The 27,756-nt window shown below is 44.9% G+C and overlaps 1 protein-coding gene across 1 annotated transcript in view; it reads left to right on the plus strand.

The window, feature by feature from the left end:
* The window catches only part of LOC126152346 (uncharacterized), a 349,747-nt gene that overhangs the window by 24,433 nt on the left and 297,558 nt on the right, over window positions 1-27,756 (plus strand). Inside the window, exon 2 of the mRNA XM_049916001.1 lies at window positions 6,207-6,443. Coding sequence (XP_049771958.1) covers window positions 6,207-6,443 — 237 coding nt within the window. The remainder of the gene's footprint in view (window positions 1-6,206; window positions 6,444-27,756) is intronic.

The following is a 27,756-nucleotide window of genomic DNA, read 5'->3' on the forward strand; positions in this document are numbered from 1 at the left end:
TGATATTCACGGTATACTCGTGAAATAGTCGTACGGGAAAATCCCCACTTCATCGCTACCTCGGAGACGCTGTGTCCCATTGCTCGTGCGCCAGCTATAACACCACGTTCAAACTCACTTGAATCTTGATAACCTGCCATTCTAACAGCAGTAACCGATCTAGCAACTGCACCAGCACTTGTCGTCTCATATAGGAGTTGCCGGCCGTAGCGCCGTATTCTGCATGTTTACATATCTCTGTATTTGAATACGCATGCCTATACCAATTTCTTTCTCCCTTCAGTGTAATTTGGTTGCTTATTTACAACACTTCATCAAATAACTAGAAGAACCAACGTAAATTAATTTAATTTTTTTCGTTTAATAAATTATGGGCGTTTTTTCTTCTTTTCTACGAAAATATCCAATTCTTCCAAAACATTTAAGAAGGAACCTTCATCTACAGTGTGTATAATTGTCATACTATATTGCAACTCACCTAACGTATGGTTAGTTGTTCTCAAACGTTCTCCCAGTGTTGTACGATTTGAATTTACGTTGCAATGTTCCTTATAACTCAGCTGTTTTGACAAACTTAGTTTTAATAATCACTCCCTCTGCAGGCATCGGCTGCTCTTGGTAGAATTCGTTTCTGGCTGTAATTTCTGGGCAGTGACAGTTGGATGTTATTTGATAGTCACTGCCGTAATCTCCCCCCTCCTTGCTCCTTCCTTCTAGTATCCACGTTAAACAGTGCCCAATCCAAGTAATTAATAAGCAAAGTCTTTTATGAAGATTTGAGAGAAGAGAAGATTACAGTCAACTTTCATGTTTACTTAGTATGTTATGTTGAGATGGGTCCAGTTCTTGTTGCGTAGGTGTCTGATTTTTGTAGCTGAAAATCTCTCATCAGGTCCTCAAGGTTGGTTTGAGCTAAATAAACTGGAAGACTGTTGTGCTATTTGAGGCTTTCCCGGCGCTGCATCTGCTTGATAGGTTCCCGGGATTTACGCCGGATCATATTGTAGAAACCGCACAATATTTCAGCGAGACAACTGCCCGCCATCTTCAGGTGCTACTGTCGCGTCGCTGAGAAGCGCGCCAATTTATATGCTGGCTTTCTAGAACAGCGCAGGCGCCAGCGGGGCATAACGTCATCGAAGACCAATCGTAGACAGCGTCGAATACCAGAGTCCTCTGCTGAAGAAACGGGACGCGGTCTGCGGAAGCGCGCCGCGGCGCGGGAAAATGCGGCCGGGAGCGACGGACCCCGTTCGCGCGCGCGATTTAAGCATCTGCGCTAAGGCTTCCCATCTGCGTTGACTCGGCGCGGTTGCTAATCTGTGGCTGACGATTCCTTAGTGCCGCCAAGGCTGGTTCCCAGGCTTTGCTCATGTGAAACCCCGTGTCTCTGTTTAATAGGTCACTGCTTATACGTATTTCGACCGCCTCTTTGATGATGGAGTCCCAGTATGTGGAAGCATGCGAGAGGATCTTAGTTTTTTCATAATTCATGCCGTGTCCCGTGTCAAGGCAATGTTCAGCAACCGCAGATTTCTCTGGCTGGCCCAACCTCGTGTGACGTTTATGTTCGTCGCATCTGTCTTTGACCGTACGACACGTCTGGCCAATATAAGATTTCCCACACTGGCACGGGATTTTGTATATTCCTGGTCTCCTCAGGCCGAGGTTGTCTTTAACAGAGCCCAGCATCGATTTCACTTTTGCTGGAGGCCGGAAAACACATTTAATCCGATGTTTCTTGAAAATTCTGCCCACCTTAAAAGACACGCCACCGACATACGGTAGAAAAACCAACCCCGTGGTGTTATCTGCTTCTTCAGGTTGTTCTTGAGGTTTGGAGCGTGCTGGTCGAAACGCGTTCCGGATCTGCTTCTCGGAGTACCCATTCTGGGTAAATACAGAGCGGAGATGGTTGAGCTCTGCCGATAAGCTGTCCTGATCTGAGATGGCTCTAGCCCTATGCACTAGCGTCCGTAATACACCGCTGCGCTGTGAGGGATGATGACAGCTCGTAGCTTGTAAATACAAGTCTGTGTGCGTAGGCTTCCGGAACACACTGTGACCCAAGGAGCCGTCTCCTTTTCTACGCACCAAAACATCCAGAAATGGGAGCTCACCATCTTTTTCTACCTCCATGGTAAAACAGATATTTGGATGGAGGGAGTTCAGATGTTCCAGGAACGAAGGAAGCGTTGCTGTCCCATGCGGCCATACCACAAACGTATCATCTACATATCTCCAAAAACATTTGGGTTTCCGAACCGCCATCTGAAGTGCTTTGTCCTCGAAATCTTCCATAAAAAGATTTGCTACTATGGGAGACAAAGGGCTACCCATAGCAACACCGTCAGTCTGCTCGAAATACTGGTTGTTAAATAAAAAGTAAGTCGAGGTAAGCACATGTTTGAAAAGGTGTAAGACATCCCCTTCGAGCTTGGCTCCTATAAGTTGTAATGAGTCCATCAGAGGCACCCGTGTGAACAAGGAAACCACATCAAAACTCACTAGTAAGTCTGTAGATTCAAGACGCAGGTTCTTCATTCGCCGTATAAAATCTTCTGAGTTTCGAATATGGTGTTCACATTTCCCCACCATGGGACTCAGAAGAGAAGCCAGATGTTTAGCTAGATGGTATGTTGGGGCACCTATATTACTAACGATAGGGCGAAGCGGAACATTCTCCTTATGTATCTTAGGCAGGCCATAAAGTCGTGGCGGAACTGGCGCTCGTTCTCTTAAACTCTTCTTCAGATGGTCAGGAAGTTGGCTGGATTTGAGGAGAGCGGATGTCCTCCGTTGTACGGCATCCATCGGATCTTTCTGGAGTCGACGATACGCTGTATCCTGTAGTAGGTCCATCATCTTGCCAAAATAAGATGGAGCAGGCATAAGAACAGTGGCGTTACCCTTGTCAGCTGGTAAAATTACTATATCATTGTCTTCTTTTAAAGAACAGAGCGCTCTCCTTTCTTCAATGGTGACGTTCTGCTTGGGTGCAGGCATCCTGGTTATTGATCTACAAGCCTCTCGCCTTATTTCTTCAGCAGAAGAAATAAGGCGAGAGGCTTGTAGATCAATAACCAGGATGCCTGCACCCAAGCAGAACGTCACCATTGAAGAAAGGAGAGCGCTCTGTTCTTTAAAAGAAGACAATGATATAGTAATTTTACCAGCTGACAAGGGTAACGCCACTGTTCTTATGCCTGCTCCATCTTATTTTGGCAAGATGATGGACCTACTACAGGATACAGCGTATCGTCGACTCCAGAAAGATCCGATGGATGCCGTACAACGGAGGACATCCGCTCTCCTCAAATCCAGCCAACTTCCTGACCATCTGAAGAAGAGTTTAAGAGAACGAGCGCCAGTTCCGCCACGACTTTATGGCCTGCCTAAGATACATAAGGAGAATGTTCCGCTTCGCCCTATCGTTAGTAATATAGGTGCCCCAACATACCATCTAGCTAAACATCTGGCTTCTCTTCTGAGTCCCATGGTGGGGAAATGTGAACACCATATTCGAAACTCAGAAGATTTTATACGGCGAATGAAGAACCTGCGTCTTGAATCTACAGACTTACTAGTGAGTTTTGATGTGGTTTCCTTGTTCACACGGGTGCCTCTGATGGACTCATTACAACTTATAGGAGCCAAGCTCGAAGGGGATGTCTTACACCTTTTCAAACATGTGCTTACCTCGACTTACTTTTTATTTAACAACCAGTATTTCGAGCAGACTGACGGTGTTGCTATGGGTAGCCCTTTGTCTCCCATAGTAGCAAATCTTTTTATGGAAGATTTCGAGGACAAAGCACTTCAGATGGCGGTTCGGAAACCCAAATGTTTTTGGAGATATGTAGATGATACGTTTGTGGTATGGCCGCATGGGACAGCAACGCTTCCTTCGTTCCTGGAACATCTGAACTCCCTCCATCCAAATATCTGTTTTACCATGGAGGTAGAAAAAGATGGTGAGCTCCCATTTCTGGATGTTTTGGTGCGTAGAAAAGGAGACGGCTCCTTGGGTCACAGTGTGTTCCGGAAGCCTACGCACACAGACTTGTATTTACAAGCTACGAGCTGTCATCATCCCTCACAGCGCAGCGGTGTATTACGGACGCTAGTGCATAGGGCTAGAGCCATCTCAGATCAGGACAGCTTATCGGCAGAGCTCAACCATCTCCGCTCTGTATTTACCCAGAATGGGTACTCCGAGAAGCAGATCCGGAACGCGTTTCGACCAGCACGCTCCAAACCTCAAGAACAACCTGAAGAAGCAGATAACACCACGGGGTTGGTTTTTCTACCGTATGTCGGTGGCGTGTCTTTTAAGGTGGGCAGAATTTTCAAGAAACATCGGATTAAATGTGTTTTCCGGCCTCCAGCAAAAGTGAAATCGATGCTGGGCTCTGTTAAAGACAACCTCGGCCTGAGGAGACCAGGAATATACAAAATCCCGTGCCAGTGTGGGAAATCTTATATTGGCCAGACGTGTCGTACGGTCAAAGACAGATGCGACGAACATAAACGTCACACGAGGTTGGGCCAGCCAGAGAAATCTGCGGTTGCTGAACATTGCCTTGACACGGGACACGGCATGAATTATGAAAAAACTAAGATCCTCTCGCATGCTTCCACATACTGGGACTCCATCATCAAAGAGGCGGTCGAAATACGTATAAGCAGTGACCTATTAAACAGAGACACGGGGTTTCACATGAGCAAAGCCTGGGAACCAGCCTTGGCGGCACTAAGGAATCGTCAGCCACAGATTAGCAACCGCGCCGAGTCAACGCAGATGGGAAGCCTTAGCGCAGATGCTTAAATCGCGCGCGCGAACGGGGTCCGTCGCTCCCGGCCGCATTTTCCCGCGCCGCGGCGCGCTTCCGCAGACCGCGTCCCGTTTCTTCAGCAGAGGACTCTGGTATTCGACGCTGTCTACGATTGGTCTTCGATGACGTTATGCCCCGCTGGCGCCTGCGCTGTTCTAGAAAGCCAGCATATAAATTGGCGCGCTTCTCAGCGACGCGACAGTAGCACCTGAAGATGGCGGGCAGTTGTCTCGCTGAAATATTGTGCGGTTTCTACAATATGATCCGGCGTAAATCCCGGGAACCTATCAAGTGGAAGACTGTTGTTTCAGTATTTTTTTTTACGTAAATATTATAGAAAAATACGTACGATCACATGAGAGGCAAACTTACGACTCTCACACTGTGTGAAAATAACAATATTCCAAAGGGTTTACAATTTTTGCTAACAAATTTATTCCTAATAGTTTTCGTTACATTATTAATTTCGATTATTACTTCATGAATAATCCAGAAATAAACATAGTAAACAGCACAGGATTGCGTAATTAATAGTAAAAATTTTAAGTGTGCCAATAATTCGTAATTTCAAATGTTTCTAAAGAAAAAAAATTTAACTGTACATTCAGAACTAGTACATATCGATTATAACACTGAAACTAAAATATTTTATAAAGTAATTCCTTTTCATAAATTTTAGCTTGAAATATAACATACTGTGTATAAAATTATATGAACGTTTTCAGAAAAGTGACTGAGACAATGTTAAACTGTCCAAAATTCGAAAAAAAAATTCTGGTATCGACAACTACTGTGTTTTTTTTTGTTTTTTTGTTTTAAATTTATGGGACTTAACTGCTAAGGGCATGAGTCCCTAAGCTTACACACTACTTAACCTAAATTATCCTAAGGACATACACACACACCCATGCCCGAGGGAGGACTCGAACCTCCGCCGGGACCAGCCGCACAGTCCATGACTGCAGCGCCGGAGACCGCACGGCTAATCCCGCTCGGCGACAACTACTGTTGAGGAAACGCAATGCTAGAGGAGTATGTCCCGTTACACTACCGGCGGCCGGTGTGGCCGAGCGGGTCTAGGCGCTACATTCTGGAACCGCGCGACCGCTATGGTCGCAGGTTCGAATCCTGCCTCGGACATGGTTTTGTGTGATGTCCTTAGGTTGGTTAGGTTTAAGTAGTTCTAACTTCTAGGGGACTGATGACCTCAATTGTTAAGTCCCATAGTGCTCAGAGCCATTTGAACCGTTACACTACCACTATCCTATACCACGCGCAATTTTTTTTTTGACAACGTGGAACATGGCGGAGTGTTGTTCACTTTACTTTAGCTGTGGTCGCGCTGCCTGTGGTACTTTCTCTCTCCGGCAGCCTCGGACTCTGAGGGGACGCCGTGGTGGGCGCCGACCGCCGCCACTTATCGCATCAGCGCTCGTTACGAGCCACGGCCGCCCGGCCGGACGCCGGGGTCGGCAGTGTCCGCGAGTACCCCACTGGCGGTCGCGTCGCGTCGTGTCGCCTGTGACAACCGCGCTCTCACTATGGCGACGCTGGGGACGCTCAAAAGGGGCAGCGTGCAGATCCAGAGGGCCGCCATCAAGGCCACAGGTGGGTCCACCAGCTACCAGCTCCCACGGGATCCGCCGGTTTCCGCAACACGATACCACCACTAACACGAGCTCGAGTGCATCAATGCCACTGGTGTAAAGCGTGGAACAACTACGTGAGACCTTTTTTTGTGTCATCAGTCTCCAGGTATCAATAGAGATGCTGCACCTCTTTACTACACACGGCCGTCATCTCCGACGGGAGCAGGACAGGCGAGTCACGTGGGCGGTGGCACTTACAGGGACCTAAGGCGTGCCTACTGGCCAGTAATCACTCGTTCCCCTTGCTGTATAAAGTACTCAGTATCTGTTCTGGACTGTATAGTTTTCTCTATTGGTATACACTAAGCCGACAAAAGTCATGAGATACCTCCGACTGTCGTGTTAGACCTCTGTTTCCCCATTGTAGTACACCAACTCGACGTGGCATAGATTCAACAAGTCGCTGGAAGTCCCCTGCAGAAATAATGAGCCATTCTGCCTCTATAGCCGCCCATGATTGCGAAAGTGTTGCTGGTCCAGCTGTTCAAATGGCTCCAAGCACTATGGGACTTTCTGAGGTTATCAGTCCCCTACACTTAGAACTACTTAAACCTAACGAACGTAAGGACATCACACTCACCCACGCCCGAGGCAGAATACGAACCTGCGGCCGTAGCAGTAGCGCGGTTCCGGGCTAAAGCACCTAGAACCGCTCGGCCAGAACGTACATAATCGTTTGGCAGTCAGGTAACAGGGCAACCACTCAAAATGCAGTCCAGAGAGGAATGGCGGAAAATTATCGAGGAAGCGAAGTCCCATCCTGGGATGTAGTGCCAATGGAAGAAGGATGATACCAAAACTGATTCCAGAATATGTACGATGGAAGACAATGCCCAAAAACTTAAACACTGTTGTGATTACTCTACGTGAGCGATGTCATTTTCCTGCGTAGGGTGCTGTTCTACTTCGAAATCACTTCATTTCATAATTTGGCGGTTAGCTAATTCCGACCCCTTGGGCGTCATCAAGCTGCAAAATGGTTCAAATGGCTCTGAGTGCTATGGGACTTAACATCTGAGGTCATCAGTCCCCTAGACTTAGAACTACTTAAACCTAACTAACCTAAGGACATCACACACATCCATACCAGAGGCAGCATTCGAACCTGCGACCGCAGCAGCAGCGCGGTTGCGGACTGAAGCGCCTAGAACCGCTCGGCCACAGCTGCCGGCGCTGGTCTAGCGTCGTGCACGAAGTGACCTCTTGATTATGTCCCAAAAATGTCCGATAGGATTCATATCGTGCGATCTGGTTGGCCAAATCGTTCTCTCGAACTGTCCAGAATATTTTTCAAACCAATGGCGAACAGTTGTCGCCCACTGATATGAGGCACTGTCATTCATAAAAAAATCCATCGTTGTTTGGAAACATGACGTCCATGAACGGCTGCAAATAGCCGAACATCCAGAGGACCCAGTCCATTCCATGTAAACACAGCCCACACCATAACAGAGCCACCATTAGCTTGCACAATGCCTTGTTGAGAACTTGGCTCTATGGGTTCGTGGTGTCTGCACCCCACTCGAATTCTACCATCAGCTCTTACCAACTGACATCGGGACTCATCTGAGCAAGCCACAATTTTCCAGTCATCTAGGGTACAACCGATATGGTTACGAATCCTGAAAAGGCTCAACAGGTGATGTGCTGTCAGTCGAAGCACTCGCGTCGACCGTGTGCTACCATAGCTCGTTAATGCCCAATTCCGCCTACTCTCCTAACGGATACGTTCGTCGTATGTCCCACAATCATTTCTGCGACATTTCACGCAGTGTTGCTTCTGTGTTAGCAACTCTAAGCAAGTGACGCTGCTCTCGGTCGTCAAGTGAAGGCCGTCAGCCACTGCATTGCTAGTAGTGGGAGGTAATGCCTGAAATTGTTTACTTTCGGCACACTCTTGACAGTGTTGATGGCGGAATATTGAATAACGATTTCCAAAATGGAATGCCACATGCATTAGCTCCAACAACATTCCGAGTTCAAAATCTATTAATTCGTGTCGTGTGTCCGAAACCATTTCACATGGATCACCGGACTACAAATGACAGCTGCGCCAGTGCACTACGCTTTTATACCTTGCGATGCGATACTACCACCATCTGTATATGTGCATGTCGTTATCCCACGAGTTTTTGTCACTTCTGTATATATTCCGTTCAAGGTTCACACTATCGCATGGGAGTGGACAGAGAATCATGTACCCTAAGTTATTTGTTGGATGTATTTTAATTTCTGTCTTCCTCTACAGTTTTTACCCTTTACATCTTCCTCTGGTACTATGGAAAATCGATACGCATGCGATAGCTTGCGCTACACTTGATATTCCAAAACGCACACAAAAACTGGATTTTCTCAGGGCTAATACCGCGGGTTCTGATGGTGATGGAAATATAGGGTCAGGTGTTTTCGATAGCCCTCGGGCTAGGGACCATTTCTATGCTCAACAGAAGCATTGTCTTACTGTAACTGTCCAACAGTGCAGGGTCACTATTTGAGTATTACACACTTCCTCCAGCTTAGGCAAATAAAGCAATTCGATTGGTTGTTTTTGCATTAGATGCGGTCTACGGTGCACCTTAAGAGATTTTATGGACGCACCAATTAGTTCATGGCCGATTTTTCCGTAAAACATGATTTTCGAGTACTAAAACCATTCCTCCGATTTCCGGATGGCTATGCACAGCAAACAGCTGATATTTTTACGATATATTTCTGAGATCCCGATTCCGGCATCTTCGAAAATTTTGTTGATGGCTTTATCCGTTTCCCAGATGCAGTGGTTCAAAGTCATACTGCTTGTATACGTAAAATACGCACGTAAAATCCGGTATGAGGCGAAGACTTAGCTTATAAAGTGACGTAGCAAGGACACATATTCTGTAAGGCATCTCCACTATCATCAGATGAGTTTTGGGAATCCCATGTTGGAGTAATGAGGTATATGCAAAATGTTTCTGCACATAATATCCGGACTGAGGTGTAAAGGTTTGTATATTTGCGATTTTTCAATTTCACGTAAGTAAACTATCAAAACCCATAAAGTTATTGTCGTATGAGCGACTTGCCCTACTTAGAAGGGAAAAGAAGGGAACCAGCGGAGAAAGCTCCTATTGGAGCACACAAAAGGCGAATATGCTCCCGTTTCTTAAAAGACACTGACTGAAAATTGGGGTACCAGCTGCCTCATCTACGTTCCTCAGCACCTTTACAAAATTTCTCAAAAATTTTTGGCATGCGAACCTATTCGCACTATGTTATGCGGAGAGAGAAGGAGCCAGTGGCAGTACGAAAGAGGCGGAAAAGTAATGAAAACTGAAAGGTAGTACACGATGATTGTGGTGCAGAAAGAGCAAAGAAGACAATGACAGTGTGAGAGACAGACAGCGACACAGTGGCAGTGGAACATGGTTGACAGTGACAGAACAGTGCTAGCAAAAGAGTGAAGGAGACAGCGCCAATGGGAGAGGGATAAAGAGAAGGAGAAAGTGGAAATGGGTGAGAGCCAGTAATAGTGAGAGACAGAGACAATGACAATGCAGTGACAACGAGGAAGAGAGAGATAGTGACAGTGGGAAGAGACAGCAGCAAAGCGAAGGAATGAAGTAAGAGAGAGCAAGAGGGGGACAGTAACAGCGAAAGGAGACAGAACGAAAAGGATGTGTCTGTGAGAAAAGGAACAGTGACAGAGAGACACCAATGACAGTGAGTGGTTAATGAGTGAGAAAGGTCAGGTAGGAAAGGATGGGTCTAAGCGACTTAAAGCGATGGACTAGTGGGTGTGAGCGAGTTGTGAGTTGCACATTAAAAAGAACGCGAATATGTCGCATGCCAGAATCTTTGGGAAATATTTGAAGGTGCTGAGGGAGGTACGCGTAGAATGCGGCGGCTGGTACGCAGTTTTTCAGTCAGATTCTTTTAAAAAACAGGAGCGGATTCGCTTTTCGTATGCACCGATAGGAGCATTTTTCCTCTGGTTCCCTTTTGTTTGAAAACATATCCTACCATGCTGTCGCATCTTTTCGGCTGTGTTTCCCGCATGTTCCTTTTTTCGCTGTTTCTGCGGAGAAGCTCCTCATTCCTTATCAGTTCACCTGCTTTTCAAAATCCATCTATAGCACCACATGTCAACGACTCCATTCATTCCTTTTCCAGCCGGCACGGTAACTCAGCGTGTTCGGTCAGCGGGTTAGCTGCCCTCTGTACTGAGTTAATGGATCAACGACGAAGTGAAACGGGTGTCTTACGACGTCCGCCCCAAGCAGATACAAAGAACGAAGACGAACAAAATGAGATTTTAAAAAAAACTGGTCAGCGCGACGGATTGCCCTCCAACGGGCCCGGGTTCGATTACCGGCTGGTTCGGGGATTTTCTCCGCTCAGGGACTGGGTGTTGTCTTCATCATCATTTCATCCCCATCTGGCGCTCAGGCCTCTCAATGTGGCGTCGAATGTAATAAGACCTGCACCAAGGCGGCCGGACCTGCCCCGCAAGGGACCTCCCGGCCAATGACGCCAAACGCTCATTTCCATTATTTTTTTTTTTTGCCAGAAATGCCCTTTACCTGTTCTAGTGTACTTTTTATGTTCTCTTTTCTTCGCCTGTCATGTGTTATTTTCCTTTCAAACTGGCGAATACCTTAACTTCGTAGTCCCAGATTTCGATGTTAAGTTTATCGCTAAGCACTTTTCTATTTTTACTTTCGTCTTTCCTGGGTTTACTCTCCAATCATATTCTGTCTCTCTAGACTGTTCGGGCGACCTAATGCGCCAAATGGACGGATTTTGGCACGATATCCCTCTGTAGACATCTAACAACTGTACCAATCAATGTGAAGCCGAATAATTTCTTGCGTATGAGCTGGAGGTGAACAATCGTGTTATTGCCTTGCTCAGTTTGTGCTCTTCCTCTTTTATACATCATCCACTTTTCCTGCGATTATAACAGTCTTTTTGTCTGTACATGTACATCACATCTACCGATTTCCATCCCATTCAGGTAATTTCTTCGTGATGCGTCTTTTTTTTGTCTTAGGGTGTATTTCAATAGGAGGTATACAGAAAGAGTCAGTGCACTGTGCATACTCGTTTCGCAGTAAGCTAACAGGGCAACCACTTAAAACGGCCCGGTCAACGAAAACTTTGTGCAACTACCAGTGTAAATTTTTAATGAAGATTGTATGGAAGTCCGTGCCTTGAAAATAGGCATACAAAGACTGTAATTCTATAGCTAGAAATTTAATCGTATCGGAAAAAAATTTTGAGCAACATAATTCGTTCATGTGTTTTACGATGGTTCTGCACGTAAATATTCTCAAAACCATCTTATTGAAAACTCTTCCATTTCCGTTTGTTAGTACAGTTTTATATTTACCTTACGCAGACTGTATTTTCGTTGATAAATTTGACAATATGTGCTGTATTTACGGTGTTTATAAATGTTAGGGTGATAATGATTTATTGTTTGTCTTTATTTCGCCTCGAAGCCCAAATTATTTTAAGACACAGATAATTACATATTTTAGCCTTACGATACCCTTCTATAGTGTCAATTTTCCACGCTTTGGCTCTAGTGCAATTATATACCAATAAAGCTTGAGTCCACAGATTTATGAGGATTTACTTACATTAGACTTAAACTGGAGAAAAGGCCCTTCAGAAAACATGAGTAACATTACGCACTTTGGGCACCACCTCGCATATTTAACTACTCTTTAGTATGAACATAATATTAACCAGCCCTAGAAAATCGCGGAGAGATTTGGATTTGGGCAACACTTCACAACCATAAATTATTAAACCGGTTCTAGTGAACATGTTTCAGCTAACGGCGAACAGTCCACATTCGCAACAGATTGAAACTGTACGCCAAACCAGGCATCGAATACGGGTTTCTGATTTTGGTGAAATGCGGTATCATCGAGCGCAATACCGACTTAGTTCTTTCGTGTTTTTCCTTAATGCAGTCAGATTATATTGTATCCCATCCTTCCCGAATTCAGCTTGAACTCCGTCTTTAATGACCTCGTCATCGACTGGACTTTTAACTGTGACCTTCCTTTCTTTGTTTTTCAATTTTTCGATAACAACAGGGCTGCTTTAAGGCCGAAGCGACACGAGATGTTTCCTGAGACACGAAGTTGAGAAGGATGACGTAGGCGCCCATGTGCAAAATTTGTGTACAGAAGATGTCATAATTAATGGATTGAAGTCTAGGATATCAGAAGCAAAAACGTTCCACTAAACATGGGTCCGGAAATTTTAGAGATAAATTTTAGAGATAACTGCGGACGTGTGGTTAAGAGCACCACCGATTTCCGTATCAAATATTGTCCTGGTGAGTAAAATGCATTTGAAGTTCAAAGTTTTCTATAAAGTTCCCCTGTAATTGGGCTCAAATTTCACCCAAGGCTCATCTCAAGAAGAAATATAATACTGCTTCGCATATTAAGTGTGACAGTTCGTTTCCGACTTGTCGTCCTCACACGACTTCATTAATAAATTCGAATATATCTTAAACTTTCGTAGTCAACGCTAACAAAGGAGCAAAAACACAACATGTGGAGAAACATTCACGAACTCTGCCACTGAAGGTGCCTTGCAAAGAATAAAGGCGAAACGTGTATGGCACAAAAGTTGTGTTTCATTCAGTTGCAATTAGACGGTTTCAATGTAAAAATTATCAACATATCGTAATCGAATATGTCTCTTTCTACTCGCACACAAATTTTTGTTTTCATCTTCAGTTCTATACAATAAATTGTTGATCATATTGATCGATTTTCTACTTTCATGAAGAATGTTCTGGAACTTAACTACTTGCTAGTTTATTTTCTTCACATGTAACATACAATTCACGCAGTTAAGCAGTGTCCTTTGTTTAAAATATCAATATAAGAATTGCTTTTTTAAATTTCTGTCCCACTCTTTTCCGATGGAAAGTGAAATAGTAAATCATAAAATTACATACTTTTATTTTTATGTTCGTTTTTATAAATAGCACATTTTCACTGAAGCTAAAATAATGCTTCTACTTCTTTCTGCTTTCGTAAAGCTTCTAAAGATCTCAGAGATTACGCTAAATAGATGTAAAATCTGCAGTTATCACTAGAATAAGATTAAGAAATTTATTTCTGTTGCAGAGGATTGTCCATGTAGTACATATACGCACCAACAAAAGTTTTGCATCATCCCGGTATGTCGGGAAGGTGTGTTGCTATCGTGACTGTTCTGGTGCCGTTCGGAAGGTCATCCCTGGCGTTAATTATAAACATACACACAGTTACCATGAGCGCTGTTTTTGGGTAGAACACGCAATCGAATGGATTGAGGCATTTCGTTTGAAAATAAAGCACCGGTAGGAATGCATTAGAAACGTCGGTAGAACTATAGAGTGCATATCTATGACGCCATGAAGGTCAATCGCTACCAATTATCGGGTCCGCACTACCACGTAACACGTAGAAAGCTTGACAACCATGGAAGTTGCTGGACGTACGCTCTGCACTCAATTGTGGTACGGACATGGAATCAGTTCCAACTGACAGGTAGTGTTGAGGATTTGCACTGTACAGGCCGCCTACGTTTGACAGATGCACAGGATGATAGATATCTATAACTTTTGAGTCAAAGGAACCATGGGATGAGAGTTCAAGAACTGGATTCGGCGTTCGAAGAGGCTACAGGACATCATGTATCGCATCAGACGGTTAGGAGGCGACTGCATGTTGCGAATCTCCATTCCTGATGACCAAAGCGAGCACCAAGTCGAACACCATACACTCAGTTACAGACAGGCAAGAAATCATGAGAGTGGACGCCCCAGACTGGCTACGGGTGTTTTTCCCCTGATAATCTCGGACATTGTGTTTGGAGACAACCCAGCACAAGTGCAACAAGGTGATTTTTGAGTGATGTTCTGGGGTCTGATTACATGTGGCCTTCGTGGTTTTTGAGGACACTATCATTGCTCGTCAGTACAGGGACGAGATTCTGCAGCCAATAGTGGGCCGTCGCGCCAAATTCTAGGTGGCAATATCTTCTTGATGAATGATAACTAGCGTGCTCATCGTGTTGTTCTCGTGAACATGTTCCTTCAGTATTCTAGAAACATCAGAACGGAGTGGCCTGCCTGTTCTACAGACAGACTCAATCGAACACATGTAGGATCATTCAGAACGATTTGTTTTTGGATGTCGACATCGACCAAGTACTGTGCGCGACTTACTCAGAATCACCTTTATGAGTGGGACAATCCGGACCTGGGCTGGCTTGATGATCTCATCGCTGGTACGTCACAAAGGATTCAAGCACGCATCCGAGCAGGTGGACGTTACACCACGTATTGATGTTGCTCAGGAGGGTGACCTCGGCACATTGCAAATGAATATATACGCATTACTCAGAGCCAGTCTTTTTTTTTTCTCTGCCATGAATTCAGGAATAAAAGGATGATGCAAAACTTCTATTGATGTGTGTATCTTAGGATCAAAATAACAACGCTTTTCACGATCATTAGATTTAGATTTATTTTTAAAGGCCTATCCAAGAGTCCAACAAAAGGCAATTAATGTCAGGAACGTGAACACCCAAGTTCCGCGTTAGTTTCCTGTTATGGTAAACAACTTTGTATGCAGCGTACTACGAGACTAGGCTGCTGAGTGACAGGTTTCATTCAGAGGGGAAACAGTGCCTGAAAATGGCTTCTGAATGTCAGCTACACCGTTTCCTCGTGCAGCCAATTAACAAACGAGCTGCCATTTCCCTCTCACCGTTCTACCGGATCTCTAATGACTATGCGTTTTTGTAAAGGATACCGTTCTCGGAAGTAACTCTGCTTATAACGTCAGCGGCTGCGTCCATGGGCATAACAGTGAATACGAATAAACGCCTCAGGCGTTTACGAATGTGCTAGCCCACTCATTTTATTTCTAGCACGTACATTGATATTTCATAGCGAAAGTTAACTAATGTCTTTCTTAAATTAAATAAAGAAAAAGACTCTGAATCACATGCAACTGATGCCTCAATTTTTGCAGTAAGCCCTAGTGAAAATCGCATCTGTCTATAAATTACATGAGGACAACAACCTTCACAAGTGCAACGGACAAAAGACTCATTTGTCTCAAAGATAGATAATTATACATTACTACAGGGCGAGTAAATGCAATTAAGGGGGCTGCAAAGCCAAAGAAACTCTGAATATAATGGAATTCGCCCTATAGACGAGCTTCAGTGCAACGCACACCTTTATGCAGTTAGTGGAATCGGAAACAACTTATACGCAAAAACTCTGACCTCTAAACACACAAGAGAGAGCTTTCTTCTGAGAAATCTGTGGAAGTTGATCTGCAGCGGGGATTGATGGTGTTGCTACATTTTTCGCTATCTGGCGTTCAAATGCTTCCCCAGATACGATGAAACATCACATAATACAAATCAGTAATCTTGATGGAGTGAAATGTGCCAGCTATCTATGAGTGCCGCTACAGTCAAAGGGACGATGCAATCATTAAGTGGCCTGTTGTAGACTGTGAGCTTATGGAACCACTTGGTTACAGAGGTTCAAAAATGGTTCAAATGGCTCTGAGCACTATGGGACTTAACATCTGAGGTCATCAGTCCTCTAGAACGTAGAACCACTTAAACTTAACTAACCTAAGGAAATCACACACATCCATGCCCGAGGCAGGATTTGAACCTGCGACCGTAACAACAGCGCTGTTTCGGACTGAAGCGCCTAGAACCGCTCGGCCACCGCGGCCGGCTATTGCAGAGGTGACAAGGAAGATTTTAAAAGATACACGCACATGGACACCAAATTTGTTAATAACCTGTTCTATCAGACAGTCTCTCCTTCTACAGAATATGCGAACGAACTTAGAGCCTTCCTAATCAACATCGAAATTAAACCGAATACAGAAGAGATAAATTACTATAATCATTTATTGGAACCGAAGTTACTTGCTACTGAATAAAGGGGCGTTTTAGAATCAAGTATGATCATAAATGGCAGTACAGTAGTATGTACGGATATTTTGGTCCGTTTACACACTGTTCGGAAATTCCCTTCACAAACTTGTAGAGGGGAGAGGGTACATAAAGTTTTGAAAGTTAATCCATGTCCTGAAATGTTCCGCTTCCGTTCTACGATGGTTTCAATTCAGCTGTTTAACTCGTGGACTTCTGCTTGAGCAACTGAATTAGGCGTGACGCAGTACAGCTATTAGGTAACAGTTCGAAGGGAAGAATAACGAAACATTCACTTATCCCTTAAGCACATTTGTTTGTACTAACTTATAAACATTACGCTTTTGCGTTATTCCAAAACAAAACAGAATCCAGCATACTGTACGTACAGAACCGTAATGATCGAATAATGAGAGTATGGCATTGGTGGCCGGGAGACCCCTCGCGGGGCGGTTCGGCCGCCGCTCCACAAGTTCTTTAACGCCACTACGGCGACTTGCGAGTGAATGAGGATGAAATGATGATGAAAGACACACAACACTCAGTCACCTCGAGGCAGAGAAAAATCCCTGACCCGCCGGGAATCGAACCCGGGAAACGAGCCGCGAACTACAGAGCAGTAATGATGCATTACAACAGGGACTCGATGTGGCGACCACCAACGTTGTTACAGACACTGTACCTACGAAGCACGTCGTAGTACACACTCTCCATCCAATCTGGTGTCTCTTCAGCCTGTGTCTCTACGGGCGTCCTGTAAATAAAATGTTGCATACGACGTCGCAAGAAGTAGTCAATAGGACTTAATTCCGGCGATCGCTGCGGCCACGCTGCTGGATCACCTCGGCCTATCCATCTTTCATCAGATCATCTGTTGAGAAGTTTCCCAGCCGCACGTGAGAATTGCGGTGGTGCACCATCATGCTCAAACAACATTTCCTGGCGGTCATTCAGCGGCACAGCTTCCATGAAGGGTCCAATATACGTCATCCTGTCTACCCTATTGTGTACCATGACAAGCAACTATGAGACTTTTCTAACTCCCTCAACAGACGTGGACACGTTGCACAACTGAACTGAAATCGCCGTAGAACTGAAACGGGTTTCTATTCAAAATATTATGTACTCACCCCCCTCCTATACAAGAGGGTTCCAACGGGGACTTCTGGAAACACAGTAGACCCGCGACTCAACCTGTACAGAAATGAAGTAAGTTTCGTTTTTAAATCGGAAAGCCAGGTAATGACAAGAGACAGTGTTGCGTGAGCCAACGCCATTTAGTGATGTTACCAGTAGAATTAGAAGTATGAAGTGGAACAACAACCTGGTACCGCTTGACTGAGCAGAACCAAGAACCGCAGGCGCAGTAGCTCTAGCGTGTTGGTCAGGGGGTTAGCTATCCTTTGAGCGAACGGATCAACGGTGAACCAAATGGTTCAAATGGCTCTGAGCACTGGGACTTAACTTATGAGGTCATCAGTCCCCTAGAACTTACAACTACTTAAACCTAACTAACCTAAGGACATCACACACATCCATGCCCCAGGCAGGATTCGAACCTGCCACCGTAGCGGTCGCTCGGTTCCAGACTGTAGCGCCTAGAACCGCTCGGCCACTCCGGCCGGCAACGGTAAACCATAACGAGTGTCACGGGACGTCCGCCCCGAACAAATGCAACGAACAGTGAAGAACAAAATGAGATTAAAAAAGAACAACAGGACACAGAGCTGCAAACCAGAGTGACTGCAAAACGGGGTCCACGTAACGCGAATACGAATTCATCCGATTGGCCACCGCAGTCCAAACAACATCCTGTGAGATATGTCAGTCGTTTGCAGCCAATGATCTGCGCTAGGTAGTACACCATCAGTTTCGGAGTGTCAACGTGGGTGTCTTGTTGCGTAAGGAAGGACGGCGTGATCTTAGCTTAGAAATCAAATGAGGTGCGGTGAAACCGGCGCGTTTCAATGGTGCAAGTAACTGTAAACGATAAAAATTTTCCACAGTTCCCTAATATACAGTCCAGTCACAATAACGTGACCACCTGTGAAAAGGTTGAATAGCCACCTTGTGCAGTGTGTGCTCCTGAAGAGACTTGAAGTAAGAGAATAAGTGAGAGTTTGGAAGGTGCCGACATAGTTGTGGAGCTATAGCGATTCCATTACCGTGCCTGGTTGCGCTAGGTTTCTCAGTTGCGAACCCATGACGCAAACAGAGAGTCTCTATTGATTCCATGTTTTTAGATTTCCAGAAGGCTTTCGACAATGATCCTCACAAGCGTCTTCTAACCATACTGCGTGCTTACGGAGTATCGCCACAGTTGAGCGACTGGATTCCTGATTTCCTGTCAGAAAGGTCACAGTTCGTAGTAATAGACGGAAAGTCATCGAGTAAAACAGGAAGTAATATCCGGCGTTCCCCAAGGAAGTGTTATAGGCCCTCTATTCTTCCTGATCTATATTAACGACGTAGGAGACAATCTGAGAAGCCGTCTTAGATTGTTTGCAGATGATGTTGTCATTTACCGTCTTGTAAAGTCATCAGATGATCAAAACGACTTGCAAAATGATTTAGATAAGATATCTGTATTGTGCGAAAAGTAGCAGTTGACCCTGAATAAAGAAAAGTGTGAAGTTATTCACATGAGTATTAAAAGAAATCAGCTGAATTTTGATTACGCGATAAGTCACACAAATCTGAGGGCTGTAAATTCAACTAAATACTTAAAGATTACAATTACAAATAACCTAAATTGGAACGGTCACATAGATAATGTTGTGGGTAGAGCAAACCAAAGACAGAACACTTAGAAGGTGCAAGAGACTGCTTACACTACGCTTGTCCGCCCTATTCTGGAGTATTGCTGTGCGGTGTGGGATCCGCATCAGGTGGGTCTGACGGATGACATCGAAAAAGTACAAAGAAAGGCCGCTCGTGTCACAGACATGATACGTGGAGTGGCAATCATTAAAACAAAGGCGATTTTCGTTGCGATGGGATCTTCTCATGATATTTCAATCACCAGTTTTCTCCTCCGATTGGGAAAACATTCTGTTGGCACCCGCCTACATAGGGAGAAATGATCATCACGATAAAATAAGAGAAATCAGGGCTCGCACAGAAAAATTTAAGTGGTCGTTTTTCCCGCGGGCCGTTCGAGAGAGACATCATGAAGGTGGTTCATTGAAGCCTCTGCCAGGCACTTCATTGTGAATAGCAGAGTAATCACGTAGATGCAGATGTAGATGGTTTAAGTCTATGGAGTTTGGTGGCCATTCTTCCTGATGCTCTTTGAACCAAGCACGCATATTGCGAGGTTTGTGACACGCTATGTTGTCCTGCTGTTAAATGCCGAGTGAAAACAAACTGCACGCAGGGGCATTCATGTTCCCCAAGGAAAGATGTAAACTTGTGTTGATCCACTGTACCTTTCAGAATGGCAAGGTCAAAAAAATGGTTCAAATGGCTCTGAGCACTATGGGACTTAACTGCTGAGGTCATCAGTCCCCTAGAACTTAGAACTACTTAAGCATAACTAACCTGAGGACAACACACACATCCATGCCCGAGGCGGGATTGGAACTTGCGACCGTAGCGGTCGCGCGGTTCCAGACAGAAGCGCCTAGAACCGCTCGGCCACCTCGGACGGCTTCACGAGATCACCCAGGGAATTCCCCCCGGCCTGAACACTTCCGACCATTATCGCAGGGTGTTTGCTTTCAGACGTTTCACGCCGTACATGTCAACGACCATTCTTCCAATGGAGCACAAAACTTCGTTCATCTGGTAAGGCCACCTGTCGTCTCTCAGTGGGCGTCCAGTTGCAGTATTGGCGTACAAATTCCAGTCTTCATTGTTTGATGAACAGCAGTCGGCATTGGTTCATGAACCATGCGCCTGCTTCAGAGGCCCATGCGAAGCAACGTTCCCTGAAAGGTCGTTGAAGAGACACTGTTGGTAGCCCCTTGGTTCATGTGGGCTATCAGTTGCTCAGTAGTTGCACGTCTATTCTCCCGCGCCCATATCTGCAGCCGTCATTCACCCCTGTCATCTATGGCACGTGGAGCACCATAGCTCCCCCGGCGCCGGTTTTGGACAGCGCCATTTTGCCATGCACCGTGTACCTTAATCGTGATGCCACGAAAACAGTCTACAAACTTATCCGTTTCGCTAATGCTTCCACCCTTGCCCCGAAAGCCAAAGGTCATGCCCTTTTGGACGTCAATTAAATCGCTTCTTTTCCGCATTACAATAGCGACTACACCGTTTTACCGATTCCGCTTGACACCCTTCATATACTCTCCATTGCTAGAGCTGCCATGTGCCGTCCATGAGTGGTTATTACACGTTGACTTCCAACATAGGTGATGGTCACATTTACGTGACTGGGTGCAAATGGTTCAAATGGCTCTGAGCACTATGGGACTTAACTTCTGTGGTCATCAATCCCCTAGAACTTAGAACTACTTAAACCTAACTAACCTAAGGACATCACACACATCCATGCCCGAGGCAGGATTCGAACCTGCGACCGTAGCAGTCCCGCGGTTCCGGACTGCGCGCCTAGAACCACTAGACCACCGCGGCCGGCTTACGTGACTGGGCCTTGTATATTTCAAGCATACACCAAATTATTCGAAAACCTCTTTTGTTATGCAACATAGCTTTTGATCCGCCTCCGTTGTGCAAGAGGTGGACACAGTGGTTCCCAACAGGGGCGGTACATCCAACAGGAGGGCGCTGAAGAAATGGCTGTTTGTTTCAAGGAAAATCTTATGGCACTAATGGCTAACCACGCCCCTCTCCTTTCCCGGACAAAACTCCCAAGAATCCCGAGAAAAGTTTAATTAATACTAAAAGCCATTAAAAGTATGTACAAAAACAGTTCAAATTCTACACTCCTGGAAATTGAAATAAGAACACCGTGAATTCATTGTCCCAGGAAGGGGAAACTTTATTGACACATTCCTGGGGTCAGATACATCACATGATCACACTGACAGAACCACAGGCACATAGACACAGGCAACAGAGCATGCACAATGTCGGCACTAGTACAGTGTATATCCACCTTTCGCAGCAATGCAGGCTGCTATTCGCCCATGGATACGATCGTAGAGATGCTGGATGTAGTCCTGTGGAACGGCTTGCCATGCCATTTCCACCTGGCGCCTCAGTTGGACCAGCGTTCGTGCTGGACGTGCAGACCGCGTGAGACGACGCTTCATCCAGTCCCAAACATGCTCAATGGGGGACAGATCCGGAGATCTTGCTAGCCAGGGTAGTTGACTTACACCTTCTAGAGCACGTTGGGTGGCACGGGATACATGCGGACGTGCATTGTCCTGTTGGAACAGCAAGTTCCCTTGCCGGTCTAGGAATGGTAGAACGATGGGTTCGATGACGGTTTGGATGTACCGTGCACTATTCAGTGTCCCCTCGACGATCACCAGTGGTGTACGGCCAGTGTAGGAGATCGCTCCCCACACCATGATGCCGGGTGTTGGCCCTGTGTGCCTCGGTCGTATGCAGTCCTGATTGTGGCGCTCACCTGCATGGCGCCAAACACGCATACGACCATCATTGGCACCAAGGCAGAAGCGACTCTCATCGCTGAACACGACACGTCTCCATTCGTCCCTCCATTCACGCCTGTCGCGACACCACTGGAGGCGGGCTGCACGATGTTGGGGCGTGAGCGGAAGACGGCCTAACGGTGTGCGGGACCGTAGCCCAGCTTCATGGAGACGGTTGCGAATGGTCCTCGCCGATACCCCAGGAGTAACAGTGTCCCTAATTTGCTGGGAAGTGGCGGTGCGGTCCCCTACGGTACTGCGTAGGATCCTACGGTCTTGGCGTGCATCCGTGCGTCGCTGCGGTCCGGTCCCAGGTCGACGGGCACGTGCACCTTCCGCCGACCACTGGCGACAACATCGATGTACTGTGGAGACCTCACGCCCCACGTGTTGAGCAATTCGGCGGTACGTCCACCCGGCCTCCCGCATGCCCACTATACGCCCTCGCTCAAAGTCCGTCAACTGCACATACGGTTCACGTCCACGCTGTCGCGGCATGCTACCAGTGTTAAAGACTGCGATGGAGCTCCGTATGCCACGGCAAACTGGCTGACACTGACGGCGGCGGTGCACAAATGCTGCGCAGCTAGCGCCATTCGACGGCCAACACCGCGGTTCCTGGTGTGTCCGCTGTGCCGTGCGTGTGATCATTGCTTGTACAGCCCTCTCGCAGTGTCCGGAGCAAGTATGGTGGGTCTGACACACCGGTGTCAATGTGTTCTTTTTTCCATTTCCAGGAGTGTATTTTCACAGAGTCTAATGTGAATGCGGCATTTGACATCCATATGGGCTTTTTCCGCTATTCTTTAGTTTACTTCACTAAGAATATCAATTTCTCCATGCAGCTATTTAATTTTCAGCACAAGTATAACTGATTTCAATACCATATAGTTTGATCATCAGGTATCAAACGTGCCCGAGAAATCGAGTGCTCAAAGTACTACGGCATATGGTAGTAAGTCAAAGGGTGCAATATATAATTTATCTCCTAGCATTTCATTATACCTGTTGCAAAGCGATCCACGGGAGCAATGGAAAAAAAAAATTGGAAGACCGAGTCTCCCACTGGCCGTTTTGATGTTGGAAGTATGATGAGTGCACAGTAGCTGTACTCGATGCCATCTACTAGTATCTACGGTCGAATATCTGTGTATGTTCTGGCAATTCAATATAGCTGATATTTACAGGTTTGTACAGGTAATGGTACTCTAGGGAAATGGAGACAAGGCCAGAACCACAATAGACAGACAACAACTAGAGCAGGTAGCAAAATTCAGATACTTCGAAAATGTAACAGAAGAGCTAAAGTGTGACACAATCATTAGATCGAGAAAAGCGATAGCCAAGCAAGCACATAAAAAAAGGAAATTGCTATGGAAACTATTGAATAAAAATCTAAGATTGGCCAAATGCTGTATGTGGGACATAGCTTTTTATGGTACAGAGACCTGGGTATTATGGGCTTTGGTGTTAAATAAACCAGACAGTACTAATTCGTGTTTCAGATGAGTTCACTTCAGCCCAAGTTGGAGATATTGGATAATATTACGGTTAAGTTATGAGACAGTGGTAGTAACGTGTCAGAAGCAAAAACTAATAGGAGTAGTAAACCTAAGTGGATCTGAGCAGCTGGACATTTGCTTTTTTCGATGTCTTTAGCAGTAGATACAGCGTTTTTGTGACATAATACCCCTCATGTTGAGCGCTGACCCATGGTCAAACCATATTATTGAGCAAAGTATTACTTGCGAACTACTGTGTAATGCTTATGGTGCAGAGTATGCACAGCGTAATACCATTTTATTAAGGCAAAGTAAGTATGATGCGGTGAAACTACATTAATAGCCCTTTTAAGTGAAAAGTATCTTCATAACAGAGAAACGTTCTTAGAAAGCGTTTTAATTATCTTTTTTCCCTTTCTGGACTCCGACTAACATGGATGTAGGCATAAATTGTACTCCGTCAATTTCGTGAGTAATAAAGTTGTATTTCGAGGGAGTTGTATTTAATCTCAAACCATTTTTATTTCGGTAACTAAGCAACCTATTATTCCTCTCATAGTAATTGAATTAAGGAAGTGATTTTTGGCCGTTTTAATTGTGAGTTAGAGGTGGTTCGTTTAGCGACGCCACGGATGAACGCCATTTGCGCTCTATCGTTAGCTGTTCATTTTCTTAAGGGTGAACATGCATTTTCATTCCGAAGTCTGATAAAATTTTGCAAAATATTTTGTGTGTCACCAAACACACCGACGACCTACATCAAACTTTGGCCTGTACTTTTACTTTGGAACCAAAAATATTTTAATTTTTTTTTATCAGAAAACATAAGAAAGCGAATTCATTAAACAGCACGGTCATCGCAAAAGAAAAGAAGTTTCATTCCATCGATGTTGACATAGAATCTTTGGCTGAATACTTTACAATTTATCAGTACATGAAAAGCTAATTAGTAGCATGGAAGGAAACAATAGAAAATGAAACATTAGGAAAAACATTATATCTAATACCGAGGCCTTTATATTCCTATCCAGTAATCGAGTTCTGTTGGTTCTAAGGTTGCAAAATGCTAAAATATTTAAATAAATACATTATTATTTTGCATAACGAATGCCCTGCAATCAAAACTTCATGAGGAAATTACGCTATTGTCGAATTTCCATATCCATATCCATAATCTGTCAGACGAACCCTTTAATGAGCAAATTGCTTCTGTGGAAATACGAATTATCATTCCAGGTAAAATATTTTTGGAATGTTAAAAATGGAATCATCGAATGTATCACGTCTAATTAGGTTCCCTATCTTCCCTATCTCAGGACCTCTAAATGACGGGCAATTTACAATTTTCGATTTTTCAGTAACAAAGTTTTTTTAGTTTCTGTCTTTTTTCGCCTTCAAGTTTTATGTGGCACCTCAAGGTTTTCAAACACATTTGAAAAGCCATGATAGCTGTGGATTGCACATATGGGTTTTAGTAGTGGTAAAACCCTCTGTCGAGCGAATAAGCAGTAAGATGTGATACACAACAGAACAGATTTGTTATGGAGGAAAATGTACGTCCACAGAAGCGAGAAAAAAAACATGAGCCTAATTTTAGTCAGTTGGAGAAGCGTTCGGGATTCGACCCCCGAATTACCCCCACTTATTAATAGAAGTTATTGATGGTTCAATTATCTGTTCTGGAATTAGTTTAATTCCTCCCGTTCACCGGCAGTTTTCAGCTACATCCTACATAATTATCGGTGTGGCTTATCATATTAGAGCCTGTCCGTAATATTTTTCCTTCTAATTGCCTTTATTAACATTCTACACTCTGTGGTGATGTGTGGGTGCTATTCTGTCATTCTGCACAAAGGATTAATCTGAGATGTACCCTTTACCCTGTGGCTCCTGCAAGATGCAATTTCCACCCCAACACTACTACAGAAGTCAGACAGACGCTCCTAACGTTCTAAAGAGAAATGCCTGAAAAACTTTCAGCAATAAATATCTTCTGGAGTCGTCCGCTGTAAGGAAATGACACAAAAATTCACAAAATTTCTTACTTAACTAGTGGGATACTTGGGTACTAGAGTAGTGCTAGTTAGTACCAGAAAAACATGAAACTAACGAAAATTATTATTTATTTTGCAAAAATTCTGAGAAATCACAATGGCACTTTTAGTTATGAACTGAACAAATTGTTTCCAGGTTCTTTTCGGAATGTGAAGTTACCTCTCAAGGACAGGATTCGCTAATGAAATTTCTATACAAAGTTTAAGATTGTTATTGACTTGGCAGAATGGCTGAGTGCCACGCCTACTCAACTTGAATAATTATCTGTTAGAATGTTGCTAGGTACGGTCGAGGCTGTCACGTGTGAAATGCAATGAAGTGTACTGTTGTGGAGGAAATATGGGGCTCGAAAGAGCTATAGCGCACAATACCGTAAGCTGCGATGACTGCTGTCTGCGCCGCTCGCTGCTGACAAATAAGATAACTCTCGTTCTATCTGGATTGATCTTCGCCAATCAAACTCTCCCTACACCTTGGTGAAGTCGAGGACTCCTATTCGCCCCTAGTCTAACCGGTCAGATAACCAGTCCAGCGTGATGCCACTCAAAAATTCGCTTGCAGGTGTTTAACTATAACTCTGTCCATTCACACCGCACAATAAGTGTGGTGGTCAACACAGTGAACAACGCTTAATCGCAAGGACTCAATATAGAGTCGCACTCCAATTCACTCTCGACAGAGGTGCTCTCCCAGCGAAGTACTGAGGAGAGACTTGTTCCTCGCTCTTTGAGTACACGTACGAGCGCACATGCTCTCGTTATGTGTTCTCGCTCCAAGAGCGACAACGTAAAGGCCCCTTTCCTCGCCAGACGTGAAGGGGTATATCTTTCGGTCTCTTCCATTACTCCTTCAGCTCAAGGTGTCAGGAATATCGTCTGCCAATCAGCATTGCTCTTCTAAAACGGGAGAATGACGTTTCGTTTAAGGCGACCAATCCGGAAATCTGTAGCATCGGCGTTTGGCGTTTGCTCTCTCCCTGTAAAAACCTATGAAACTGCGAGCTATGTTTGTAAAGAATGCGTAGGCTGGGCGCTCCCACACAATGTAGCGGAAGTTACTTTTGAGCCGAACATGGGGTCGTTCTTCCTTTCACTCGGGCAAACATTGTCTGCTCTATGGGCGGTCGCTGGCCGACGTAGATAAGTTGACTGGTCCTCTGAAGGGACCAGCCTCCTGGTGTGTGGTTTGCCTCCCTGAACTAAAAGCCCCTGCGACCGTCGTGTCTTGAATGTGTCTGTGTACGCCAGCCTCGAGTAGTTCAATCTCGGTGTGCACTTGTGATTTACTAGTTATTTGCATATCGTTTACATGAATGCATATAACATTGACTTTATCTTATCGAGTTTGGGTTCGAATGAAGCGTCTTGATGTGCGGAATATGATTGTGAGGGCGGAATATGTAAGCAATGAAGGTCAGGAGACCACGATGTCTTACAACATCTTTATTCTTGTCTACATTTTTGCAGCCCCCTGCCGCTGAAGAGCTACGAACTGTAGCGTGTAGCATGGCAGCGGGTAACGTAACTATCTTGGTGAGATACAGCCTGCTGTAATCGAGTTTTGAATTCGAAAGAGGTCGTCCACACATGGAGTGCCCTCTCCTTCAGCATGTCAATGCCAGACGACACACGAGCGCGGCGACACCTGCAAGAATCTGACGCCTTGGGTTCACGAACGTCGATGATCCGCCTTGCAGTCTCGACTTGGACCCAACCGGTTTTCATCTGTTTCCAAAACTTAGAAAACACCTTATGGGACTTAACTTTGATAGTGATGAAGCGGTGCAAGCAGAGGTGAGGTTGTGGCTCCGTCATCAAACATTCTACAGTGACATTATCAACAAACTGGTCTCTCGTTGAGAGAAATACGTTCGTCGCTAGGATTACTATGTTGAGAACTAAATATGTCGACATGAAGGATAAAAATTTAGTATGTTAATAATGTTTGTTTTATTTAAAAGCTTTAAGCGTTTTCACATAAAAATTCGGAGGCATCACTTTCCAGCACGTCTTCGTAGTTGATCATAGAAAAGTCCAGAGACAGCAAAATGAGCTGGTGCCCCATCATTTGTCTACCACATTCTGCAACGTTGCGCAAGGCAAGGTAGACGATTGGTGAAATTTGATTCCAATTAGATGGGGATTTGATAGAAAAGTTTACATTTATCCTAATC

The sequence above is a fragment of the Schistocerca cancellata genome, chromosome 2, assembly GCF_023864275.1.
Source record: "Schistocerca cancellata isolate TAMUIC-IGC-003103 chromosome 2, iqSchCanc2.1, whole genome shotgun sequence".
NCBI classification, from domain to species: domain Eukaryota; kingdom Metazoa; phylum Arthropoda; class Insecta; order Orthoptera; family Acrididae; genus Schistocerca; species Schistocerca cancellata.